This window comes from Euleptes europaea, chromosome 7 (assembly GCF_029931775.1).
Source record: "Euleptes europaea isolate rEulEur1 chromosome 7, rEulEur1.hap1, whole genome shotgun sequence".
NCBI classification, from domain to species: Eukaryota; Metazoa; Chordata; class Lepidosauria; order Squamata; family Sphaerodactylidae; genus Euleptes; species Euleptes europaea.
In genome coordinates this window covers 40,432,397-40,456,041 of record NC_079318.1, presented here as the reverse complement: position 1 = coordinate 40,456,041, position 23,645 = coordinate 40,432,397, and the positions used below count along the sequence as shown (strand labels likewise).

General features: G+C 43.2%; 1 protein-coding gene across 1 annotated transcript in view; it reads left to right on the top strand.

The window, feature by feature from the left end:
• The window catches only part of LRFN2 (leucine rich repeat and fibronectin type III domain containing 2), a 346,809-nt gene that overhangs the window by 243,605 nt on the left and 79,559 nt on the right, over positions 1–23,645 (top strand). Inside the window, exon 2 of the mRNA XM_056853598.1 lies at positions 16,404–17,796. Within this exon, the coding sequence (XP_056709576.1) occupies positions 16,424–17,796 (1,373 nt within the window). The 5' untranslated portion in view covers positions 16,404–16,423. The remainder of the gene's footprint in view (positions 1–16,403; positions 17,797–23,645) is intronic.

Sequence of the window (23,645 nt, the reverse complement as noted above, 5' to 3'; positions counted from 1 at the left end):
AGTAGCACCTTAAAGACTAACAAAAATATTTTCTGGCAGGGTATGAGCTTTCGTGAGCCACAGCTCACTTCTTCAGATACAGCTAGAATGTGAATCCATCTGTCTTTAAGTAGAGGAGAGTGAATTCAGACAAGCATTAGTATGTAAATGTTAACAGTATGTAAATGTGAATAGCAGGCGTGATGGGATTAGGTGTGGTATGCAGAAGAGTCTGTGATGTCCAGGGGAGAGATGGGTGTGGAGAAATCAGCATTGGTAATGAGCCATGAATGCAAGGTCTTTATTCAGCCCAGGTAAATGCATTGTCTTTAGTTTGAATATCAACTGTAATTCAGCAGTTTCTCTTTCCAATCTCCCTTTGAAATTCCTTTGTAAGAAAACTGCTACTCTTAAATCTGCAACAGAATGTCCTGGAAGGTTGAAATGTTCTCCCACTGGTTTTTGAATACTGTGATTTCTGACGTCAGACTTATGTCCATTTAATCTTTGTCTAAGAGACTGACCTGTTTGTCCAATGTGGATTGTGAAAGGGCATTGCTGGCATGTGATGGCATAAATCACATTAGAAGATGAGCAGGAGTATGAACCTGAGATAGTATGGCTGGATTGTACTGTTAGATCCTTTCAAATGAGACAATTCAACGGGGGCATTGTTGCATTTCAATAGTTCCTATGGGATCAGGCTTTTTGAAGGTTACATACGTACTTGACTCAAGATGTGTGATGCTTATGCTGGGTAGACTTCACTGTCATAAATGATTTCTTAACAGAACATGATTACTGTCTATTTCACCTTCTCAGTATTCTCAGCTTCTGCAGAACACAGTCACAATATATGGGGTTGGCAAGTGTTCAGAATGTGAAGAAGTATTTAAAAACAAAGGTTGACTGTGCTAGGTTGCTACCTAGTGGATTTGTCTCTCAGGGTCTATAAAGCCTGCATGTTTCCTCTCTACACAGAGAAACAGCCTGTGCCGGATTTACGTATAAGCTAAATAAGCTATAGCTTAGGGCCCCACTCTCGGGGACCCAAAAAATTTAAAGGAAATATACTTCTTCTTAATTGTATTTCAGTTCAACAGTTACTTTGATAAAATACATATTTTGTTACGTGCAAATGGCTTTAGATACCTATTAGGTCCATAAATTACCATATAGCATATATTCAACACAAAAAACAGCGACAATTTGTTGTTAACAAAGGACAGCTGGACATATAAAGGGCCCCATTACCTTCAATAGCTTAGGGCCTCATCAAACCTACATCCGGCCCTGGAAACAGGAAAGGCTAACGCCATTTGTCTGTACAGAAGCCCCCATATTTTAGGCACTGGCTCCAAGTAACACAGTTGAGGGCGGCTTCATTTTGCATTTTGCAGCTGGGCCCTTCGGTTACTCATTCCAGCCAAGCTCCCTGCAATCAAAAACTCCCCTTGAACAGACTGCAGGAGAGTTTGTATCTAGGATCGGCTTTATCTGCAATAAGCATTTTGCATCTGCAATAAGCATTTGTGATCTTGAAAGCAGCAAAAACTGTTCTCTTCGCACGAAAACGCATGGTCGCTTTTTCCTCCTTTATTCCCTGTTTCAGCCAGGGTCGAACGCACGTTCAGCGAAAATGCATGCGGTTGATCGTGGCTGAATCATGGCTGAAATAGGGAATAAAGGAGGCTAAAGTGATCGTGTGTTTTCGCCCTTTGAAGCCCTCCATAAACTGAAGAGGAAACCAGTTTTTCAAACAACTCCTCTTCCTAGCTTTCTTGCTTTCTTGCTTTCATGCTTTCTTGCTTTCTTTCTTTTTTTTGCTTTCGACTGGTTCACCTTTTGACCGGTTCAACCCCACCTTTAATTGAGCAGACAGGTAGAGTGGGAACGTTATTTCTGCATCATTATTTTTACAAGGCAGTGTCACCACAATAGTTTGAAAGGCCAATAATTCTTTCTTCCATTTTTTTTTCTGTTCTGCTAAATGTATTCCTAAATGATGAGGTAGGTTGAATTATGCAAATTATCGGCGTTAATCTTCTGTGAAAGAAAAAGTCACACATGTATCCCTGAGTTAGAATGTGGGGACATTGTAAGAATGCATGTGGGGCAACAGAGATGCAATCCTGGTGTTTCTTCTGTGATAAATGACAATGCCCACTTATTTTATTTGTATGCATTGAATTTTTAGACTGCTGCCTTGAATTTTCACAGTGGCTCATAACACGGTATTAAAACATGACAAACAATAAACTAAATAAAGGATATAATGAATGAACAATAAATAACAGCAAGTGTTTGAAAAATCTCTCCAGCTTCTCCTTGACGTTAAAAAAAAGTCTTTCCACTACCATTTAAAAACCAATAGGGAGTGTGTCAGTTGAATCTCCTTCAGTATAACAACAAATTCAGCCACTGAACATCAGGTGACCGAAGCACTCACAATGTGGTGTTGTGGTTAAGTTGTCTTGGTCTAGGAAGGCCTCGGTTCACATTTTTATGCAGCCATGAAACTTGCTGTGTGATCTTAGGCCAGTCTGTTTTGAGGACAAAACAGAAGAAGGGAGACACACATATGCTGTCATGAGCTTTTTGGTAGAAAAGAAGGATACAAATCTGACAGAGCATTTTCAGATGAGACTGCCAGGTGAAGGAATGGGGGCGTCTATGCATAAATTAGGAGGGGGATATATGGGAAAAGGTATTCCTTCAGATAGGTAGATCTGGGGATGAAACCAGAACTTTGAACTGGGAATCAAGTAAGCAGTGTGACCCTTTTAATTAGAGATTGAGAGTATTCTTTCAGCTGCATTTTGGACCAATTGTAGTTTCTGACTGGTCTTCAAAGTCTGCTTTGAAGTACAGACTGTTACAATAATTTGTACTCGAGGTCACCAATGCATAGCCAGCCTTTCCTGGCTAGCTAGAGTCAGCAAAAAAGGGCAAAGATCCAGGACATAGGTGTTTGGTCAGACTCCTCCAAGAACTTTTATTCATGTCATCAGGCTGGTACTACTGAAATTCATTTGAGGAACAGCAAGGTGACAGAGCCAAAAATCATCCTAGCTACAGATGCTGTCATCAAAGAGCAGCCCAAGTAGGCTTTGATGCAAGAATTTATTTCCCCCAAAGTGTTTAGCAAACATTTCACAGTCATAGTTGGGTTACCAAGAAGTCAACATCATCAGATGGAGCTCGGGGCTTTGGGTGATCACATCTCTGTGTCACTGCTTCATTACAAAGAACATCTATAAGAACAAGTTGATACCTACATTTCTCCAGACTATCCGTTTTCTACATCATGCTGAGAGTTCTCATAAAAAAATAAATACAGAGGGTTTCCAAGGCTACAAGCAGAGATGAGGTATTAAGAAAGGATAACAAAGAAAGACTATTGCTGCGCCTTCCAGCCAATTGCTCCACTGGTTCCTCTGCTTACTATACTCTCCTGCTTTCAGTGTGTGGACAAATTAGAATCCTGCTTGCAAAAGCAAAGAGAGGTGGGAGATCTCCAGCTAGTACCTGGAGGTTGGCAAGCCTACTTGTAAGAAATACAAAGGAACAACTCAGTGTTGGGAGGAAGTTTTGACATCATGGGTTGCTTGCTGTGAATGTACATCTGCCAGTGCTTTTCTACAGGTGGTAGTACGGACTTGCTTCTCCTCCTCCCTGACACAATTGAGAAGTGTGCTCGTAACCATAGCGCTTTTGACCTTTATTATGCCTTTGTAGGGCTTTCCAAAGCCTCCCCATGTTTACATTCCCTTTGGAAATGATTCTGCTGCCATGGGAATGAAATTGTCGGTCACATCAGTAGGGACAGACAATGGTGATGGAAGCCAAAGGTGTCTGGATGGATTTTCTTCATGCTGATAATTGCGGCAGAATAAAAAACTGTAGTTCATGTAATTAATGTTGTTAATTATCTCGTGTTGCAATTATGCATGAGAACCTGGGCCAAGAACAGAGCTCACACTGCGTTAATATCTCACAGACACGTACTAAGAGACTGTCCTCCTACCTTTTCCCCGAAGAGCTTAACATCTAAGCAGCTGAGGCATTCAGCAGGGATGTGGGAGGACAGAATGCATACCTTGGGGACTCCAAGCTATAGAGACTTGCAGCATTCACTGACATGGTAGAAAAGCTCATGTGATGAGACAATGTGCCATAGTGGTATGAGATTTACACTAGATATCAAATGCCTACCATCTCATGGATAGGGTTGCCAGGTTCTCTTCGCAACCGACGGGAGGTTTTTGGGGCAGAGCCTGAGGAGGGCGGGGTTGGGGAGGGGAGGGATTTCAATGCCAGAGAGTCCAATTGCCAAAGTGGCCATTTTCTACAGGTGAACTGATCTCTATCAGCTGGAGGTCAGTTGTAATAGAAGGAGATCTCCAGCAAGTACCTGGAAATTGGCAACCCTAGCCCCCACCCTATGCAAGTTGGGTGGGAATTGTTGTGAGCCTGCTCTTTTCTTTCCCTCTTCCCTCCATTGGGAGTGAGCTGAGGGACTGTGGCCTTTTCCAAGGCCATTTTGGTCTTCCAGTCCATCCCAGAGAGAGCTGTTCTCTTCACTTACTTTTCTCCAGCTCACGTCACTTCATATAAGAGCATGATGCCCATAAGTGTGCACTAACAAACAACAGGGTAAGGTAGGGGTGTCAGTCTCCAGGTGGTGGCTGGAGATCTCCTGCTTTTACAACTGATCTCCAGGCAACAGAGCTCAGTTCACCTGAAGAAAATGGCCGCTTCGGCAATTGGACTTTATGGCATTGAAGTCCCTCCCCTCTCCAAACCCTGCCCTCCTCAGGTGCCACCCCCAAAATCTCCAGGTATTTCCCAACTTAGGCTAAGGCCATCAGCAATGGGGCCTGGTGGTGGTCGCCCAGAGGCCTCTACTTCCTCACTGTTAGAAGCAGAATGTTGGACTAGATGGATTTGGACTAGATGGATTCAGAGAAGCAATCATTATGTTCTTATGTGGCAAATCATCTGTAGTTTCCAACCCCAGAGACTGTTTGCCTAATAATTATCTTGCAAATGGTGCCAAGGTATGCAAAGGTGATATGTAATTCATATGTAAAGCTCAAGGCAGAATTTAAAAAAATAGCTTCTCAAAGATATTCCTAAAATGAGATGCCACCTCTCAAGACTCGTATCATTATGAGGCAAATTTAAATACAAAACAGGAGCCTTTATGCCTCTTGCTCATGTTAATTCATGCTGAACCATGTTATAACAGTACTAAAGAGGCTGTTTTTCACTCAGTACCAAGACAAGAGCCTGCCTTGATTTACAGACTTGCGACAAGGAATGCCACTTTCACCGCCTGATAGATGCCTATTACGTGCACATCAGCATACTAGTAAGATGTCACATTAATTTGACCAGCACACTGAGGAATGCTTGCGGCTGGATGGAAGAGTGGTGGGAAGAGATTTCTGGAGGCAGGAAGCCACTAAGGACAGGAGTCTTGGACAAGGAAGCAGCATAAAGAAACTGTACCCCTGTCCCTTGAACCCATGAAACCGCCTTATACTGAGTGAGACCATCGGTCTTTCAAAGTCAATATTGTCTTCTCTGACTGGTAGCAGCTCTCCAAGGTCTCAGGTAGAGGTCTTTCACACCGTCTGCTATCTGAGACTTTTCAGCTGGACTTGCTGGGGGTTGAACCTGGGACCTTCTGCATGCAAAGCAGATGCTCTGCCCCATGAGTCACACACACACACCCTCTGTCTATCCATTTTTTCTTGCATCAGGAGAAAGAATCTCCACAGAGCAGGGATTCTTTTGAAATTCACCCCATTCAAATTTCTCCCTGGATTTTGTAGCTGGTCATTTCCGAAGCGAAATGGATGCACTAGGAATTCTTTATTGCTCTAGTAATGTTTTATTTTGAAAGTTTTGACAGCATGCTGTCCATGTGAAGTTTGAGGCAGAATGTATTTCCTTCAGATCATATGTATTTCCTTCAGATCATATGCACTTTCTATCTGCCCTCTTTGTTATAGATTTTCATATGTACATAAACACCTACAATGTAGTGCAATTATAGGTACATTTATATTGATATTCTTTTGTTGTTCTGTTTTATACCAGTACATAAGAGTTTATCGGTAAAATTACACACACACACAAATCAAGAACGTTGCTTTATCAATATATGTGTGTGCAACAGTAATGTAGATGGTGGAGTGGGAGAGAAGACCATGATGGAAGTGAAAGCACATGATCTAGTCCCAGGATTCACTTTAGACATTTTCTGAAATAAACTAGAATTAAGGAGAAGCAGAATTCAGGGCAGGCCTTTGGGAACAACACAGGGATGGAGTGGGGGAGTGGGGGAAATACACTAATACCTAAAATAACAAAGAGATATGATAGAAAGATCTCTTTGCAAACAACATAAGACACCTGCTGAATCAGACAAGTGGTCTATCTAGACCAGCATACTGTTTCACACAGTGGCCAAGCCATCAGCCTGGTCGGCCAGCAAAAAGGGCATAGAGGCCAAGCCAGCCGCACAGCAGTGATTTTCAGGTGTTTGCTACCTAAAGTGCCCTTAACTCATCATGGCTGGTAGCCATTGATGGAACTATGATGGAACTTTAAATGACCATCACTACATCCACTAGCAGTGAAGTTAATCACTCATTGAATAGAGAAGGATTTAGTTTTGGCTATCCTGAACCTATTGTCCGTCAGTTTCATTGGGTGCCCCCAAGTTCTAGTATTATGGAAGAGGGAGAAAAAGCTCTCTCAATGCACTTTCTCTACACCATGCATAATTTTATATACTTCTGCCATGCCCTATCCCCAGCCATCTTTTTGTCTAGACTGAAAAGTACCAGACTCATCAATCTTTCCTCATAACAAAGGGGTTCCAAACCCTTAATCATCTTGATTGCCCTCTTCTGTACTGGAGAGCCAGCGTGGTGTAGTGGTTAAGAGAGGTGGTTTGGAGTAGTGGGCTCTGATCTGGAGAACCGGGTTTGATTCCCACTCCTCCACATGAGCGGTGGAGGCTAATCTGGTGAACTGGATTTGTTTCCCCCCTTCTACACACAAAGCCAGCTGGGTGGCCTTGGGCAAGTCACAGCTCTCTCAGCCTCACCTACCTCACAGGGTGTCTGTTGTGAGGAGGGGAAGGGAAGGTGATTGTAAGCCGGTTTGATTCTCCCTTAAGTGGCAGAGAAAGTCGGCATATAAAAACTAACTCTTCTTCTTCTTCTTCGAGATACAGCAACCAGAAGTGTACATTGCATTTCTAGATGAGTGACCAAACCTCTATAGAATGGCATTACAATATTGCCTGTTTAATTTTATATTCCTTTTCTGATAATTCCCAGAATGGAGTTTGCCTTTTTCATTGAAATGAAATGAAAGGGCTTAGACTTGGAGCGGCTCAATTGAGGATTGAAGTGTCAATTGACATTTTCGTTGAGCTTTCTACTATAACCCCAAGGCCCCTTTCCCTTTCAGTTTCATCAAGTTCATATTTCATTAGCATATAGTTAAAGTTGGGATTCTTTATGCCTATGGGCATCACCTTACACTTACCAGCAACTTAATTTGTCATGTTGTTGCTCACTCTCCCAATTCAGAGTCATTCTCTTATAGTTCTTCACAATCTGCCTTAGTGTTCACTGTGCTGAATATTTTGGCAACATCTGCAAACTTGGCTACTATACTGCTCGCCCCCAATTCCAAATCATTTATGAACAAATACAATAGCATTGGCCCCAAACTGATCCTTGTGGGACCCTCACTTCCTCTTGTACTCCAGGTACGATCAGTAGCAGAGTAGGAATGCTGTGAATTTCTCTGCAAAAAATTTTGCAAGTCAAATTTATTGTGTTCAAAGGCTTTGTTGAGGCATGAACCCTCCACTAGGGTTTCCAAGTCCCTCCTGGCAACCAGTGAAAGCTTCACGGAAGGGTTGGGGCGGCAATGTGCACACCCAGCACGATGATGTCACTTCCAGATTGACAGGAAGTGACATCACTGTGCTGGGTGTACAGATCACTTCCCCTTCTGCAGGCCTGTTTCCGCCCACCAACCAGCTGAGGGTCTGCGGGCATCCACATGAAAAGGCAAGTGACAGTCTGCCATTACCAGGTAACTGGGAACCCTATCCATCACCCAGTCTGTTTGGCTTGTGCCAAACAGCCACAAATGCCTGCTCAACAAGTTTGCACTGGGTTTTTGAAAAATTGAGCATGCACAATGATGCTGCCAATTCAAACCAGCCAGCAGCCCTTACTGTTGCTAGGGCCTACATAGATGAATGCCAAATGGTAAGATTTTATTAAACTCCAGCATTTATTTATGACTGATTTATATGATTCATGGATTAATTGTCTATTTAAACAATTGCCTGCTGAGTTGAGCAGTCAAGCAGCAAGGTCAGGGGACTGTGACTCAAATGGGCTGCCTGAGAATACACAAGTAGAAAAAGCCAGTTGTATTGTACTGCATGGCTAGGAAGGAATACGGTGAGGCAATATGCCTAACAGCCACAGAGAGAGGTCAATGAACAGTCAAACTGATCATCAAACAACTGGCTGCTGATTGTGACCAGCAAATAGGACATGACCCAAGCTGGTGACCATTTGAGCGTCTTTGATGTGGCGCTGTGTCCTATTTTTCCCCTTTGGATTGACTTGAGGGATATATTTTGTTCCTTCTCAGGGTTCCTTTTCAGCCTAGGTCCAGGAATCACCCTTGGTTGATACTTACAACTGGCTTGCCTCACTATTTGTAATAGCCATCTATGGTCAGCCTCCCTGGGATCCCACTAGCTTAGAGTTACCAACCTCCAGGTGGATTTCTCCTGGAATTACAACTGATCTCCAGACTACAGAGATCAGTTCTCCTGAAGTAAATGGAAGCTTTTGAGGGTGGACTCTATGACATCACATCCCTACTGAGTTCCCTTCCCTCCCCAAACTCTGTCCTTCCAGGCTTCCCCCTTCCCCAAATGTCCAGGAACCTCCCAAGCCAGAGCCGGCAACCCAACTCTGCCTGCACTTTTTAACCAGGGTGACTTGATGTTTTTAGACCCTGCGGCAGTTGTCCTCAATCCCTTTCAAAGTACTTGAGAAGCCCGGGCCACTTCCCGGTTTTAAGGCCCTTGCTGTAATAAAATTCAAAATGACAAACTGTGATGTCCATAAAAGCAGATTGTGAACCTTATCAAATGCCAACAAAATTAAGAAGTACTAAATATGTGTCTTCCTTTGAGATTGAGGCCCAGGCCTAACATAGAAGTGCCATCCTCCAGGTGGGGCCTGGAGATTTCCTGGAATTACAACTGATCTCCAGATTACAGAGATCAGTTGCTTTTGAGAAATGGCTGCTTTGCTTTCAAGGGCAGATTCTATGACATTATACCCATCTGAAGTCCCTATCCTCCCCAAAGCCCTCCCTCCCCACTGACTCCCCCCCTCACCAAATTTCCAGGATTTTCCCCACCCAGAGTTGGCAATCTTAGCCATGTGGCTAGGGTTGCCAGGTCCCTCTTCGCCACCGGAGGGAGGTTTTTGGGGCAGAGCCTGAGAAGGGCATGGTGTTAGGAGGGGAGGGACTTCAATGTCATAGAGTCCAATTGCCCAAGCAGCCATTTTCTCCAGGTGAACTAATCTCTATTGGCTGGAGATTAGTTGTAATAGCAGGAGATCTCCAGCTAGTACCTGGAGATTGGCAACGCTACATATGGCCCTCCATGCACCTAATCTGACTGGCCCTGGTTCCCATTCATAAGGAGTGCTGGGGAGCCCCTCAGCACGCTGATCAAGCCCCAGTTTGGTGGGCATGAATAAGCTGTGAACTGTCCATGTTAAATATCCATTTATATAATAAACACTTTTGAAGGCTTCTGCAGTCAGAATGACAACTGTCATATTTTCATCCTGTCAGTGAGGCTATTGATCTTTCTGCTGGTGAAGAGACTATTCTCTCTTTGTTTCTCTCAGTCACGCAGGACTGGAAAGTTGCTTCCTCCTTTATCTCCTTGATGGTCTTTACAAGTTCATGGAAATGCAATTCAATGCAATTTTTTTCTTAAAAGCAGTGTTACCTATTTCCCTTAAGTGTGTTCTATTGCTTCTCCTCAGTTTTACTCTTCAATGTCAACTGGCTCCCAGGAGTGCAATCATACGTAACAACATCCCCCCAAACTGTAATTGGGGAAATGAAATGCACTTAAAAGAGTCTCCATATTCTCTCTCTCATAAACACACACACAATCCCTTTCAAATGCATTTTGGCCTAGATGCTGGAGGAAGGAGGTGGGTAAAGGAAGCACTGCTCATTGCTAATTAACTGTATTCATCTCTTTCTCCAAACTGTTTTCTAAACTCCTTTTTATTTATAGTTACAGCTGCTAAGATAATGCACTAAATTAAGGCCCCAGAATATAATTATGCTTAAGATTCCAAAAGCCGACTGTCTGTTAGTAAGGGATAAATACAAAGAATGGAGCTTTGCTAACTGTGCCACAGATTTGCATAAATAACATGGATACAAAGGCGCTGGATACTAGTTTAATATAGGAGGTAAAATGAAGCTAAACATAGCCTGCCTTTTGCAGGAAATACCCAATATTTGTTTGCAGGGCATAACAAACACAGCAATTTCAAGCCTTTCTCATTCGTTCACTCACCAAATTAATAATGCTGCACATGCCAAAATCGCAACACTGGTGAGCAGCTTTTAGAAGAAAAACGTTCCAAACGGCATACGTTAAAATTATGTACATAAGAGCCATCAAGTCACAACTGATTTATGGCAACCCCAGCAAGGGGTGTTCAAGGCAAGTAAGAAGCCGAGGTACTTTGCCATTATCTTCCTCTGCAAAGTGTTCCTTGCTGATCTCCCATCCAAGTCTCAACCCTTATTAGCTTCCAAAATCTGATGAGATTGGGCTATACCATGCTACCTTTGACATTAAAAATTACTTACTTTTAAAGCTAGTTTAAATGCAATGGAATGTAAACTAACATTTCTAAGATAGCATTTATGCCAGTATAACCCTTCATGCTCTCTGTGAGAGCCCATTCACACAATCTTTGGATCCCCACTGGCAAGCAAATGAATACATAGATACATTCATATATCTATAGATATGGTGCTTGCCCTGATTACATTTAAATTAGATCACTGCACTCTGGGTTTATCTGTATTGGTTTCTGGGCACCATTCAAGGAGCTGGTGTTGACCTTTAACACTCCACATGGCTTGGGACCAGCATATCTGAAGAGCCACCCACTCTCTTACAAACCTACCCAACTGCTACAATCATCTTCCAAAGCTCTTCTAAGATTAGGCTTTCTCGATCGTAGCACCCAAAGTCTGGAATGATGTCTCCCCAGAGAAACTCGCATGCCCCCTTCTGCTGCCCATCTTCCGCCAAAAGGTGAAGACTTTCTTTTTAACCTGGCATTCCCTCCGTGATCTCTCCTTCTTGCCCTCTTTTAATTGTTTTTATTTATGTGTATCTTATTGTAGGTGTATTTTAACTTGGTTTTCAGTGTTTAATTATGTGTTTTTATTTGGTTTTTAAGATGTGTTTTTATTGTGTATGTTTTTCATCAGTTAGCCAGCTTGGTAGCCCTGATCAGGGCAGAAAGGTATGAATCTTGTAAATAAAATGACAAATACTAGGCCACTGGAAATCTGCATGAAATGCCTGTGTTATTATCCAGGACAATTTGAACTGGTCTTGTGCACACATATTGTAAAAAGCTTGCATTTTCTAATTCCTGTTAAAAGGGCAATTTTGTGTGTGTGTGTGTGTGTGTTAAATGCCGTCACATAAAAGGGCAATCTTCCATGTAGTAATGCTGAATGTACACCGCTGGCTCTCAAGTCATCCCAATGACTATGTTTAAAGACCTGGTTTAGGAATGACTTTTTACACATGGTTTAGGTGTGGTTTAGGTATGACTTTTTACACATGGGAACCTATTAAGGAATGGTATACAATTGTAGAAAAAGGATATTTTGCCATCAAAATACTTAAGGGCAACATAACCCTTACTGAGTCACCACTTGCTTAGATTTTGCCAATAAAAAAATCACAATTATACATATGAGTGCTATTTCTAAATTAATCACTGCATATGCATTTTGTACTTAGGAATCAGTTCTCGGGTACTTCCATTAGCATATAAAGCAGCCCATAATAATGCTATCAAGTCACCCAACAAATTCTAAACCAGAATATCATTTGGCAGTATTATAAGGATATCCATTTAAACTCCCATAAACTCACAGGGCTTTAATATATAGTCCGGTTTGGTTATATTGATATGTTGTACTTTAGTGTGGTTTTAATTAATTAATTTATTAATATATACCTGCTCCAAGCCTCTAGGATGAAGCAGCCTATAGATGATATTGACAGAATGGCTGTACTACCTAGATAGTCTTAATTTCGCTGACTTAAGTGACTCTAAGTTATGTCTAGGGTTGCCAGGTGCCCGGTGGTGGTGGGCAAACCCCTGGCAATTTGCCCCTTTGCCCGCCGACCAGCTGACGGTCGGTGGGCCAACCTGCACGCGCCTACATGCCGCTGCAGGTCCCTTCCGGTTTACAACCGGAAGTCCTGCCTCACGAGGGGCCTTATGCCACTCAAACTAAGAGTTTGAGTGGCATAAGGTCTCTTGCAAGGCGGGACTTCAGGTTGTAAACTGGAAGAGACGTCCACTCTCAACGGCGCGTCCACGCGTTGCCGCGCGATCCCAAGATGTGCCTTAAAAGTCTCCCGCCGGAGGAGAGGTAGGACCTGGCAACCCTAGTTATGTCAGACTTGCTTGAGTCATCTGATAACATTTACTTGTCTGCAATGAATCCTCGGTGCTTGTGGAACACTTTGGTTTAGATAATGTGAATGGATCTCATGAAAGATTGATCTATCAAAGCCTGTCCTTATGAAGGACAGTTGTATCAGGTGACCTTTTGCTAATTCGTTCCCCATCTACTATTCCATGATTATGTAAAGTCCTTATTTGTCTTGTTCAGTAATTGGATTCTGTGAGTACTGGGCACATGCACTGAAACGTGGGGAGGTCCAAGGGAAGAAAACCAGCAAACACTGCCTGAATAAGTAGGGTTGCCAGGTCCCTCTTTGCCACCAGTGGGAGGGTTTGGGGGTGGAGCCTGAGGAGGGAGGGGTTTGGGGAAAGGAGGGACTTCAATGCCATAGAGTCCAATTGCCAAAGTGGCCATTTTCTCCAGGTGAACTGATCTCTATTGGCTGGAGATCAGTTGTAATAGCAGGAGGTCTCCAGCGAGTACCTGGAGGTTAGTAATCAAAAGCAGGCAACAAGTACAAAAAGGAGAATGGAAACTCAAAATTATGTACTCGTTAGAAAGCTCAATAAAGCAGCTACAACACAGATGGTGAAATGCTAAATAGAATATATTAAGAGGAACAAGCCTCTAAAAGACAAGAGCAACAAGGGACAAAGTCCAATAAATACAAATACAGTTCAAACATCCAGATATACAGGTAAGTGTTACAAAAAACAACGGAATTGTTTTTAGGTGCCAAGGCGCTCACACCGTGAAGGTAGATGCACAGGTAAGTATCACACAAAGCAACGGAGTAAATTTCAAACACAGTGGGCTTCCGGTAATTGATGGAAGAATAAAATTCTTATTCCTAGAACAGTTTTACCAGCATACGGAAGCACTTGAAGCTTGACCAAACCTGTGAAATGAGGACTTTATCGGAAGCCCATTGCGTTTGAAATTTACTCCGTTGCTTTGTGTGATTCTTACCCCTGTATCTAGACCTTCACGCTGTGAGCGCCTTGCTCCTAAAAACAATTCCATTGTTTTTAGTACCTGGAGGTTGGCAACCCTATGGATAAGATAGCTGACAGCCTGGAAATAGTCTGCAAAGGGAACACAAGCACAGAATCTGAGGTGTGGGCAGCTTCAAGGAACTCATGCTAACAAGCTGCAGAGATCTACTAAGCCCATATGATTGAGTATACCTCTTCATTAGTATTCCAAGCACTTCCCCTCAATAGAGTGTGAAAGGAGCTTAAAGGAGTTGTCATCTGGCCTAGAACTCTACACTCCTAAAGTGCTCTGTTGCCTCAAGATGACACTCATAGAATACTCTGTAGGCTCCAGGTGAGACTCTTGGTGCCTCAGGCAAGGAGTTACAGGATTATGTGGAGCTTGGGGCAGGTAGTACATGGATTCCTAAAAGAGTTTGGGGGCTGTTCTTTGGGTTGATTGCATTCTGGGAGTTAGAGTCAGGATGTGACAGCACATCTCCCTCCACGTGTGAGTCTACTATCTGCTTTTCTTTTGAGATAGCTATCCCATCTTTTACAATGTGCATGATTCTTGATGCCGCCTCCCTGAAATCAAACTATGAGTCACTCACTTCTCTGGGCTGGGGTCATGATACGTTTGCACATTTGTGCTTGATTTAAAAATAACCATTTGTTCCCTCCTCTGGACCAAAAGTGCCTGAGGGGAAAAAAGGTAGTGGACAGATTCCTTCATACAAACTGGTTTCCCAGTTTTTAATGCAAAGAGGGCTTAGTTGGCTTTACATTCTGCATCTTGTTTCTATTACCTCTACAAAAACTTGCTCTAGGCTCTGCTGTAGCACCTGGAAGTGAGGTCCCTGAAGGTTAAACTTAGAGTATAAAATCATCTGGGAGCTATTCAGCTGGGAAAGGCAGTGGAGCAGGTTGGAGGATAATGTGGTGGAGATTGTGCTGAGAAAAGCATGAGATGGCAGAAGTGACTGGGCAAGGGACACAACTGGAGACAGGACTTACTGGCAAAGGAGGCTGCCTCTCCCCCACCTCGGTCTACGATTGTTGTTCACCCACCCTGTTGCCCAGAGTTTGCAATAGGGCTTAGGTTTGTCCCCTGGCATTTCCTTCCTTCATTGTAGCCTCAGTCTATTGATTCCACTGCTATGACTGAGGAACCGCCCACAGGAGGAAAAGGGGAGAAGCTGTGAGCTGAATATTCCAGTGCAGAGTTACAGTACAGTTCTAGTATTGTGCATTTGAAAGGATATTTTGTTTTAAATCTCAGCAAGCTAGAGAGCTAGACAGGAAGACTACAGTGCTTCCACAATCCAGAGTTCCAAGATCTAATGGAGCATGAGGTTACTATTTTACTGTTTTGTCATAGACAACAAAAATGTGAACGTTCTTCCCATAACTATAAGAAAGAGCATATCTCCTTGAGCTTCTAGAGTACCAACTTTGTGTACTGGTTCTGTATCCATCTTGGATGGTGATTTGTGTTGGGAGAAGGGCAAGCTATAAATATTTTAATAAAAATAAAATGATATATCCCAGATATAAATAGCCCCCCCCTCTGTTAAACAAGCTCTGTTTTCACTATTATGAATTACTATGGGTGAAAGGGTCATAGGTTGGGATGCCAGGTCCATCTTCACCACCAGCGGGAGGTTTTTTGGGCGGAGCCTGAGGAGGGCAGGGTTTGGGGAGGGAGGGACTTCAATGCCATAGAGTCCAATTGCCAAAACGGCCATTTTCTCCAAGTGAACTGATCTCTATTGGCTAAAGATCAGTTGTAATAGCAGGAGATAGGCCCATCTTTGAATCCTTCTGTGTATTAGTCACACAACTGCATGGTCATTACCAAGCCAGAGTCTAAATGTTTGGTTATATTTATGCTCCAAACCACCACTTTTGACCTGAACAATTCCGCATCATTCATCAGAAAGATTTGTGATTATTAGTGGACAGAGTGTATGGTTTCAGATGGAAACACACTGTCACATGCATGCACCTCCTATTAAAGTTGCACTGAGATGAATAAGAACCTGTTGTATATCAGGGTTACTCATACTGTTGGTTGGGAAAACCCCACCTTGCGGACACCTTTTCCCAGCAGAAACAAGTCCTGACCACCATTTTTTAAATGATATTACATCTGTTCATGTACACATGCTCATCTATACCTCTTCCTTATCATACTGTGTTCACATGCACAATATGATAAGGAAGAGGTATAGCTGAGACAGGAAGTAAGGAAGCAATAAACGCCAGGAGATGTTGTTAAGCAGTTTTCTGTGTCCATTATATGGCCTGTTTGGGCTACCTCCAGAGTAGGGATGCTTGAACACACATTAAAAGGCAAGCTTGTAATGAACAGCAATTCTCATCCTTTTTCATTCTCAAATCACCACCACCATTATCTGAGAAATTTCTAACTAGAAATAATAGTACATGTTGTTATATCTATTTAGGTGCATTAGGCATGTATTACCTTGTGAAGCAGAAACCTCAAAAAGGAGTGGAGTAGAATATATTGCTGTATTATTGGTTTTAATAAGAATGTTATTGGTTTAAAAGACCTGGCTGGAAATAGTTGACTGATATGTGACTTCTTTCATATTTTTGCAGGTCCCGTTGTGTGATTTACCATGGAAAAATTGCTCTGCAGCATCCTAGTGTTTGGAGTGGCTGTTGTGGTCAACGCTTGTCCAAAATATTGTGTCTGCCAGAACCTGTCTGAATCATTAGGGACTCTTTGCCCCTCTAAAGGCCTCCTTTTCGTACCACCAGACATAGACAGGAGGACCGTTGAACTCCGACTTGGAGGCAATTTCATTATTAACATTAGCAGACAGGACTTTGCCAACATGACTGGCCTTGTTGACCTCACACTGTCTAGGAATACTATTAGTTATATACAGACTTTTGCTTTTGCTGACTTAGAAAGTCTACGGTCTTTGCACTTGGACAGTAACAGGCTGCCCAGCATTGGGGAGGATATTTTGAAAGGCCTGATCAACCTTCAGCACTTGATTCTAAACAACAACCAACTGAGCTTTATTTCAGATGAAGCTTTTGAAGACTTCTTGCTCACCTTGGAAGATCTGGATCTTTCCTACAATAACCTCAGAAGCATCCCTTGGGAATCGATAAGGAAGATGGTAAATTTACACCAGATTAGCTTGGACCATAATTTGATAGATTATATTACAGAGGGGACATTTGCAGATCTTCAGAAGCTAGCAAGGCTGGATCTGACCTCCAACAGACTTCAGAAGCTTCCTCCTGATCCCATATTTTCCAGGTCCCAAATATCTCCGTTAACTTCAACCCCATTTTCCCCACCTCTGTCTCTAAGCTTCGGAGGAAACCCCTTGCATTGTAATTGTGAGTTGCTTTGGCTGCGGCGTCTTGACAGAGATGATGACATGGAAACTTGTGCTTCTCCTCCAGGTTTAAAAGGGAGGTACTTTTGGTATGTCAGGGAAGAGGAATTTGTTTGTGAGCCCCCTTTGATTACCCAGCATACTCACAAATTGCTGGTTTTAGAAGGACAAACGGCCACTTTAAAATGCAAAGCCATTGGAGATCCATCTCCAGTCATTCACTGGGTAGCTCCGGATGACCGGCTTATTGGGAACTCTTCAAGGACAGCTGTCTATGATAATGGCACCTTAGAGATTTTGATTACAACATCTAAGGATTATGGAACATTCACCTGCATAGCAGCCAATGCTGCCGGAGAGTCTACTGCGACAATTGAGTTGTCGATTGTCCAGCTTCCTCACCTCAGTAATGGTACAGGTCGGGCGGCCCCACCCAAATCAAGACTTTCTGACATCACCAGTTCCAGCAAGTCGAATCGAGGGGAGACTAAGGGGCCACCGGAAAGGGCTGTCTTGGTCTCTGAGGTGACAACTACCTCGGCTTTGGTCAAATGGATGGTGAGCAAGTCAGCCCCGAGAGTTAAAATGTACCAGCTGCAATATAACTGCTCTGATGATGAAGTTCTCATTTACAGGTAAGTGTGACAGTCATCAGATCAGAAATGATGGGGTGGAAGAGGATTTGGTTGAATGGGTTGTACTTCCAGCCTCCTTCTGTCATAGAAGGCAAGAAATGATGGATAACCATTCTTGACCAGAGGGTAACAGACATTATAGAGGAAGAGAGATTACAGTACATGAATGAATTTGCGCTGTTTACAGTCTTCTCTGTGCATGAAATGATTTTTTTAAAGCTCTGGTCAATGCTGATCTGCATATTATTGGTTTAGCCATTGCAAATGAAACAGCTCTGTTCCTGCAGCTGAGTAGGGTTTGGTCCAGGTAGCTGGGTGTTTTTTTTTTCATTCTTGACAGGCTGAACCTGCTTCATGCTGCCCCAGTTCTCACAACTATTTTGTAGTAAATCTATCACAATGTTACTTCTCCTGGTATGATGAGAATTTGCAATTTACCACCTCCAAGTTGGACCCACATCTAGAATATTTTCCAGTATATAGCCAGCTACCACGTCAACATATGTTGGAACATTCACAAAATGAGTCACTATGCCAACCATCCCCATGCCCCACTTTGTATTATGATAAAGATGTTTTGTCAACTGGGCTGAGACACTTCAAGCAAACAGCAAACAGTGGAATGGAATGCATAGTAGAGAGATAGAAGAAAGAAAGGAATGCTTAACATATGATTTGCATACTGAAAGTCTCAGGTTCATTCCAGGGTATCTCTGTTGTTGTTTTTTAAAGTAGCAAGGCTGAAGAAAATACCGAACCTGATACCCTAGAAGACAGAGCTGCTTTCAGCAGTATAGATATAACTTGGATAGATGGACATATGGTCTGAATCAGTGTGACACTATTTATTTGTTTGTTTGTTTGATTGATTTTTCTCCCACCCTTCCTAACCAAAGTCAGGCTCAGGGCGGCTCTCTTTCCTATATTGTTCAGGCTATAGGTCCTGAAGCAATAACAATATACAAGTTTTCTCCTAAAATATCTGGTAAGATGTTATGGCACAATGGCTTAATGGGGTCTATAAGCACACTCTATACTATGGTTAACACTGGAACATTCCTGACCCTACTTAATAGTACTAGTTTGTATTCTCTTCTTCCTAGAGCAGTGAGCTTCAGTGGGTGCCCAGAGGCAACCATGATGTATGCCAATGTGTTCCTTGGTGCCCAATTGCTTCTTCAGACTTGGGATACGATCCAAAGATTTTTGAACTGAAAGGAAAAAGAAACAGGGAAGTTTGGTTCACTGAGATTATCCTGGGTAGGTGGGTCACAGTCATTCATCCTTGGCTTGGCCATACTTTCTTGTATCTTTGAGCTTGGAAAACTCTCCCTTTGGCAATGCAGAGAGTAAGCCATCCCCTTTCTTTGGAGATAGGGTTGCCAGGTCCCTCTTCGCCACCGGCGGGAGATTTTTGGGGCGGAGCCTGAGGAGGGCAGGGTTTGGGGAGGGAAGGGACTTCAGTGCCATAGAGTTCAATTGCCAAAGCGGCCCTTTTTTCTCCAGGTGATCTGATCTCTATCGGCTGGAGATCAGTTGAATTAGCAGGAGATCTCCTGCTACTACCTGGCAGTTGGCAACCCTGTTTGGAGATCAAAACCAAGCAGCATTTCTTACATGAATCAAAGAGTCTGTTCCAGATTTCTTTAGCCTCCTGAGAGTGGGTGATACTTCAGGAGAGCTCAGGAGCCATTATTTTGCAATTTTTCTAGGGAACACAGAAGCAGCTACCTCATGTTATAGGAGGACAATTGGACTGGAACCTTCCAATCTTGTATGATTGGCCCTGTCCCATTTGGGAGCCATTTTGTGGTCAGCTTAATTCTTTCTGCTTGGCAGCCGTTTTGGTGTGTGCCAACATTCAAAAAGTAACTGTAGGCACAACAGCTTTTGGGACACCTAGGAGCCTCCAAAAGAACCTTTAAAGAGTCAGTTTTCTTGCAAAGAGAGCACATTACTAAACATGGACACCATAGAGGTTTTTTTGCGAGTGCTGGAGAGTCCCCCCAGTGCCAAGCTAAAGGGTGAAATAAATCACCAGCCTCTGAAGACTCAGTGCCGGCTCTCCTTCCTCAGCAGCAAGCAGAGCTCCCTCCAGGCGTTTTTTTGTTTGATTTGCTGCAGGTAGGGTTTCAGGAAGGCTTGGGTCTCCCTCGGAGGAAGACACAAGTCTGGGATGGCTCTTCAGGCTTTCCTTGTGGCTGCTGCCATGGTCACCTTGTTTTGTCCTCTCCAGCGACCCTCCCCACCCACCCCAGAACCTCCCCGCTGATCAGCTGTTTTTTCAATCAGCTGTTGGGCGGGGAGGACGGGCTGCTTTTCTCTCCACCCCCAACAAACCTGATGTCATCTAGTAGATGATGCTGGTTGCAGCCCCTAACCCTGCCTCCTTAAACCTCCTGCTGGTTGAAGGAGGGACCTGGCAACCCTACATACAGTGCATTCCTGAGATTCGGCATGGGGTAACGGCAGGGAGGTGGCGCAATGGCACCGCCTCTTAAAGCCATTCCCCTCACACCGAAAAACAAAAAAGCCTTTTGGCGGCTTTTTTTTTGTAAAATGAGGCCTTTTTGCCCCATAGAGAAAAGCGAGGCTACGCCTGCTAAAAAGCAGGAATGCTAAAAAGCAGGAATGCGCTGTTACTTTCTCAGCAAATCAATGCCTTGTGCCTCATTTGATTTCAAATGGGCCAGGACAACAGCCTCCCTGGCCCTAATGGTCATGATTGAACTCGTTCCATTGTGCATTATGATCTTTGTGTGGAAGTCCTGAGAGCTTGTTACTTGCACTCAATACATGTAGACATTCGTCATGTGTTATTTCAATCTGGGCAAAGCAAAATTGCATGCAAAAACAAAACAAAATAAAATTAAGCCCCAGATGTGTTTCATTGATTAGCCCAAAGGACCTTTGTCAGGATACGGGGCAGCTTGTTCTGCTCTGTGCACAAATGAAAAATTCTACATGCCCTCTTGTCTGTCCGTTTTGAAACCTTTTGCAATACAAATTGGGGAAGGGACTGAAAGACCATTTTTCCGTGTAAGTGGAAATTACTGATTTTATTTTTGTACAAATTACATAGGACAACTAGTTTGCTGCTGTCTTCTCAGGGTCATCGTCATGAAGTGTAAAGGGGATTTCAGGGCTGAAGTGACCACCTGAAAATTAGTAGACCCAGGAAACAATCAGAAATGTTTCCCATCAATCCTATCTGCTGCATGGAGCCTGGAAGTCTTATCAGAATATGAATCTCAGCTATCAGAACCACTTGTGCTACTGTTATTAGGATAAATGGCAGCAGCAACTGCTGACCAGCAATGTGCAGGTTTTTCTGGGATTCCTGATTATACTATATGATTATACACCCAGCAAAGGAGAAATTCTACTGCACTCTCAGGAAGGAGAATTAGGCCAGGAATATAACTCTGCAAAGATCAGCTTGGTTCAGAGAAATTTCCCCATCAGGTCCAAGCAGCATTTAATTTGTGCTAGAACTCAACTGCACTCAACTGGACATTTAATAGTCCTCCATATGATTGAGGGAACAATGGCTGAGGAATTTAAAAGTCTCCCACTATTGGGGGAGGGGGTAACTTATGACTAGGGTCTTTTATGCATGGACACTTTGACTTACTTTCCCCATTGGTCTGTCTCGGTCTTTTGTTGGGGGTTATGTGTGAGTTTTCTGTCCCTTAGAGATAACCTCGTCCCCAGCCCACACAATGTCTGAGTCTTCCCGATCCTTTTGTAACACAATTCTTTGATCTCCCATGAGATCAGCCAGGGTCAAATTGTCCCCATTTCCATGCATAAGCCAAGGTGTGGGAGAGGGGATCGGTGGGGAGGGTGGTTTTTTTTTTCACAGTAAGCACTACAGCCAATTACAAATTAGCGTTTTCAAGGGGCAGGGACTCAGTTGCTTCCGGATTTCTGCTGGTGATTGTGCAGTACTCCGTAACTCCCAGGACTTTCTCCAGGGCAAACAACAACATGCATAGCATTTTTAGGATTCAGAACAGAAAAGTGTGGGTCAAGAGAGCCTTGAACCACAGGTAAAACTCCCATGCATAAAAGACCTGATAGGAATTCTCCCTGGAACATTCTGTTATGATCTGAGGTGTCCAGACCATGTAATAGGAACTGCATGCATATACTGTTTTTGCCCACTTTCTGTTGGTGTGTTATAATTGGGGGGGGGGGGAGGTACACATTGGATATGCACTCTCATGCTATAGAAATGGTCGTGGACTGCACTGGAGAAGTTGGCTGGGGAAAGCATGGTCAGAGGTAGCCTGCAGATTTTAATGACAGTAATCAGAGATAGTAAAGTAGTACATTCAGTCACCCAAATGATTGATGACTCTGAACTCTGGACACATCCTCCCCCCATAATCCAACCCATCTATCAGGAAGCAAAATCCAGAAAGGCAGAAACAGTAAGGACATTGAAACTGCTGTCTGGAAAGTCTTCATATTGACACTACCATATGGAATAACATGTAAGTTCGAATCCTACTGAAGGCCAGCAAGTTAGCCCATCCTACTTGTAGCTAGGGTTGCCAGGTCTCTCTTCGCAACCGGCGGGAGATTTTGGGGGTGGAGCCTGAAGAGGGCAGGGTTTGGGGAGGGGAGGAACTTCAATGCCATAGAGTTCAATTGCCAAAGCGGCCATTTTTCTCCAGGTGATCTGATCTCTATTGGCTGGAGATCAGTTCAATTAGCAGGAGATCTCCTGCTACTACCTGGCAGTTGGCAACCTTACTTGTAAGCCCATCCATCCTACTTGGAGCAACATTCAGTCTCCAAAGAACTCAAAACCTAAGGCATGTGATCTTATGACCCAGCTTTCTGTAATGGTGTTGGAATGAACTCACAATAATTCTGCTCCTGAAATGTGCATCTCTGAAATAATTTTGAAGTTATTGGATTTGTGATAGATTTAGGCTCATTTTATTTTGCTGTATATCTTATTAAGGGCAATAAAAGTAAGTCTACAAATTAAAGGTTACTGTAGCATTCTAGTTTCTCTGACAGCTGCATTCGCACTCTGAAAATGAGTATTAAATATTTCACAAGCTTTATGCTTTTCACATATATTTTATGGCCCAGGGAGCATAATCTCCACAGCATAAAATGCTACATGCCTTGGGAATATTTAAATAATTGTGAGGTTCATAGAATCAGAACTGGAAGGGGCCATACAGGCCTTCTAGTCCAACTCCCTGCTTAATGCAGGAATCATCTTAGAGCATCCCTGACAAGTGTTTGTCCAGCCTCTGCTTAAAGGCTGCCAGTGAGGGGGAGCTCATCATCTCCCTAGGTAGCTGATTCCACTGCTGAACAACTCATATTGTAAAACAATTTTTTCCCTAATATCCAGCCGGTACCTCTCCGCCCACAATTTAAACCCTTTATTGCGAGTCCTATCCTCTGCTGTCAACAGAACAGCTCCCTGCCCTCCTCTAAGTGACAGCCCTTCAAATACTTGAAGAGATTGATCAAGTCACCCCTTAACCTTCTGTTCTCTAGACTAAACATTCCCAACTCCCTCAGCCTTTTCCTCGTAGGGCTTGGTCTCCAGGGCACTGATCATCCTCGTCACTCTCTGAATTACTTAAACCATTATAATGTGTGTATATGTGTTTTAATTTAGGCTGTAACTCTATGCTCTGAGCCTGGCTTGCTGGGAATGAGGGCAGGCTCTAAATGCAAGAAATAAATAAAAATAAATAAATAAGCATATCTACCATGGAATAAGTTCCCTTGAGACTTGTTTGGGGACTGAACTGCTGTTCAGATTTCGTTCTGCCCTAATCAAAAAATTTGATGGCTTCTATTTGTACTGATCT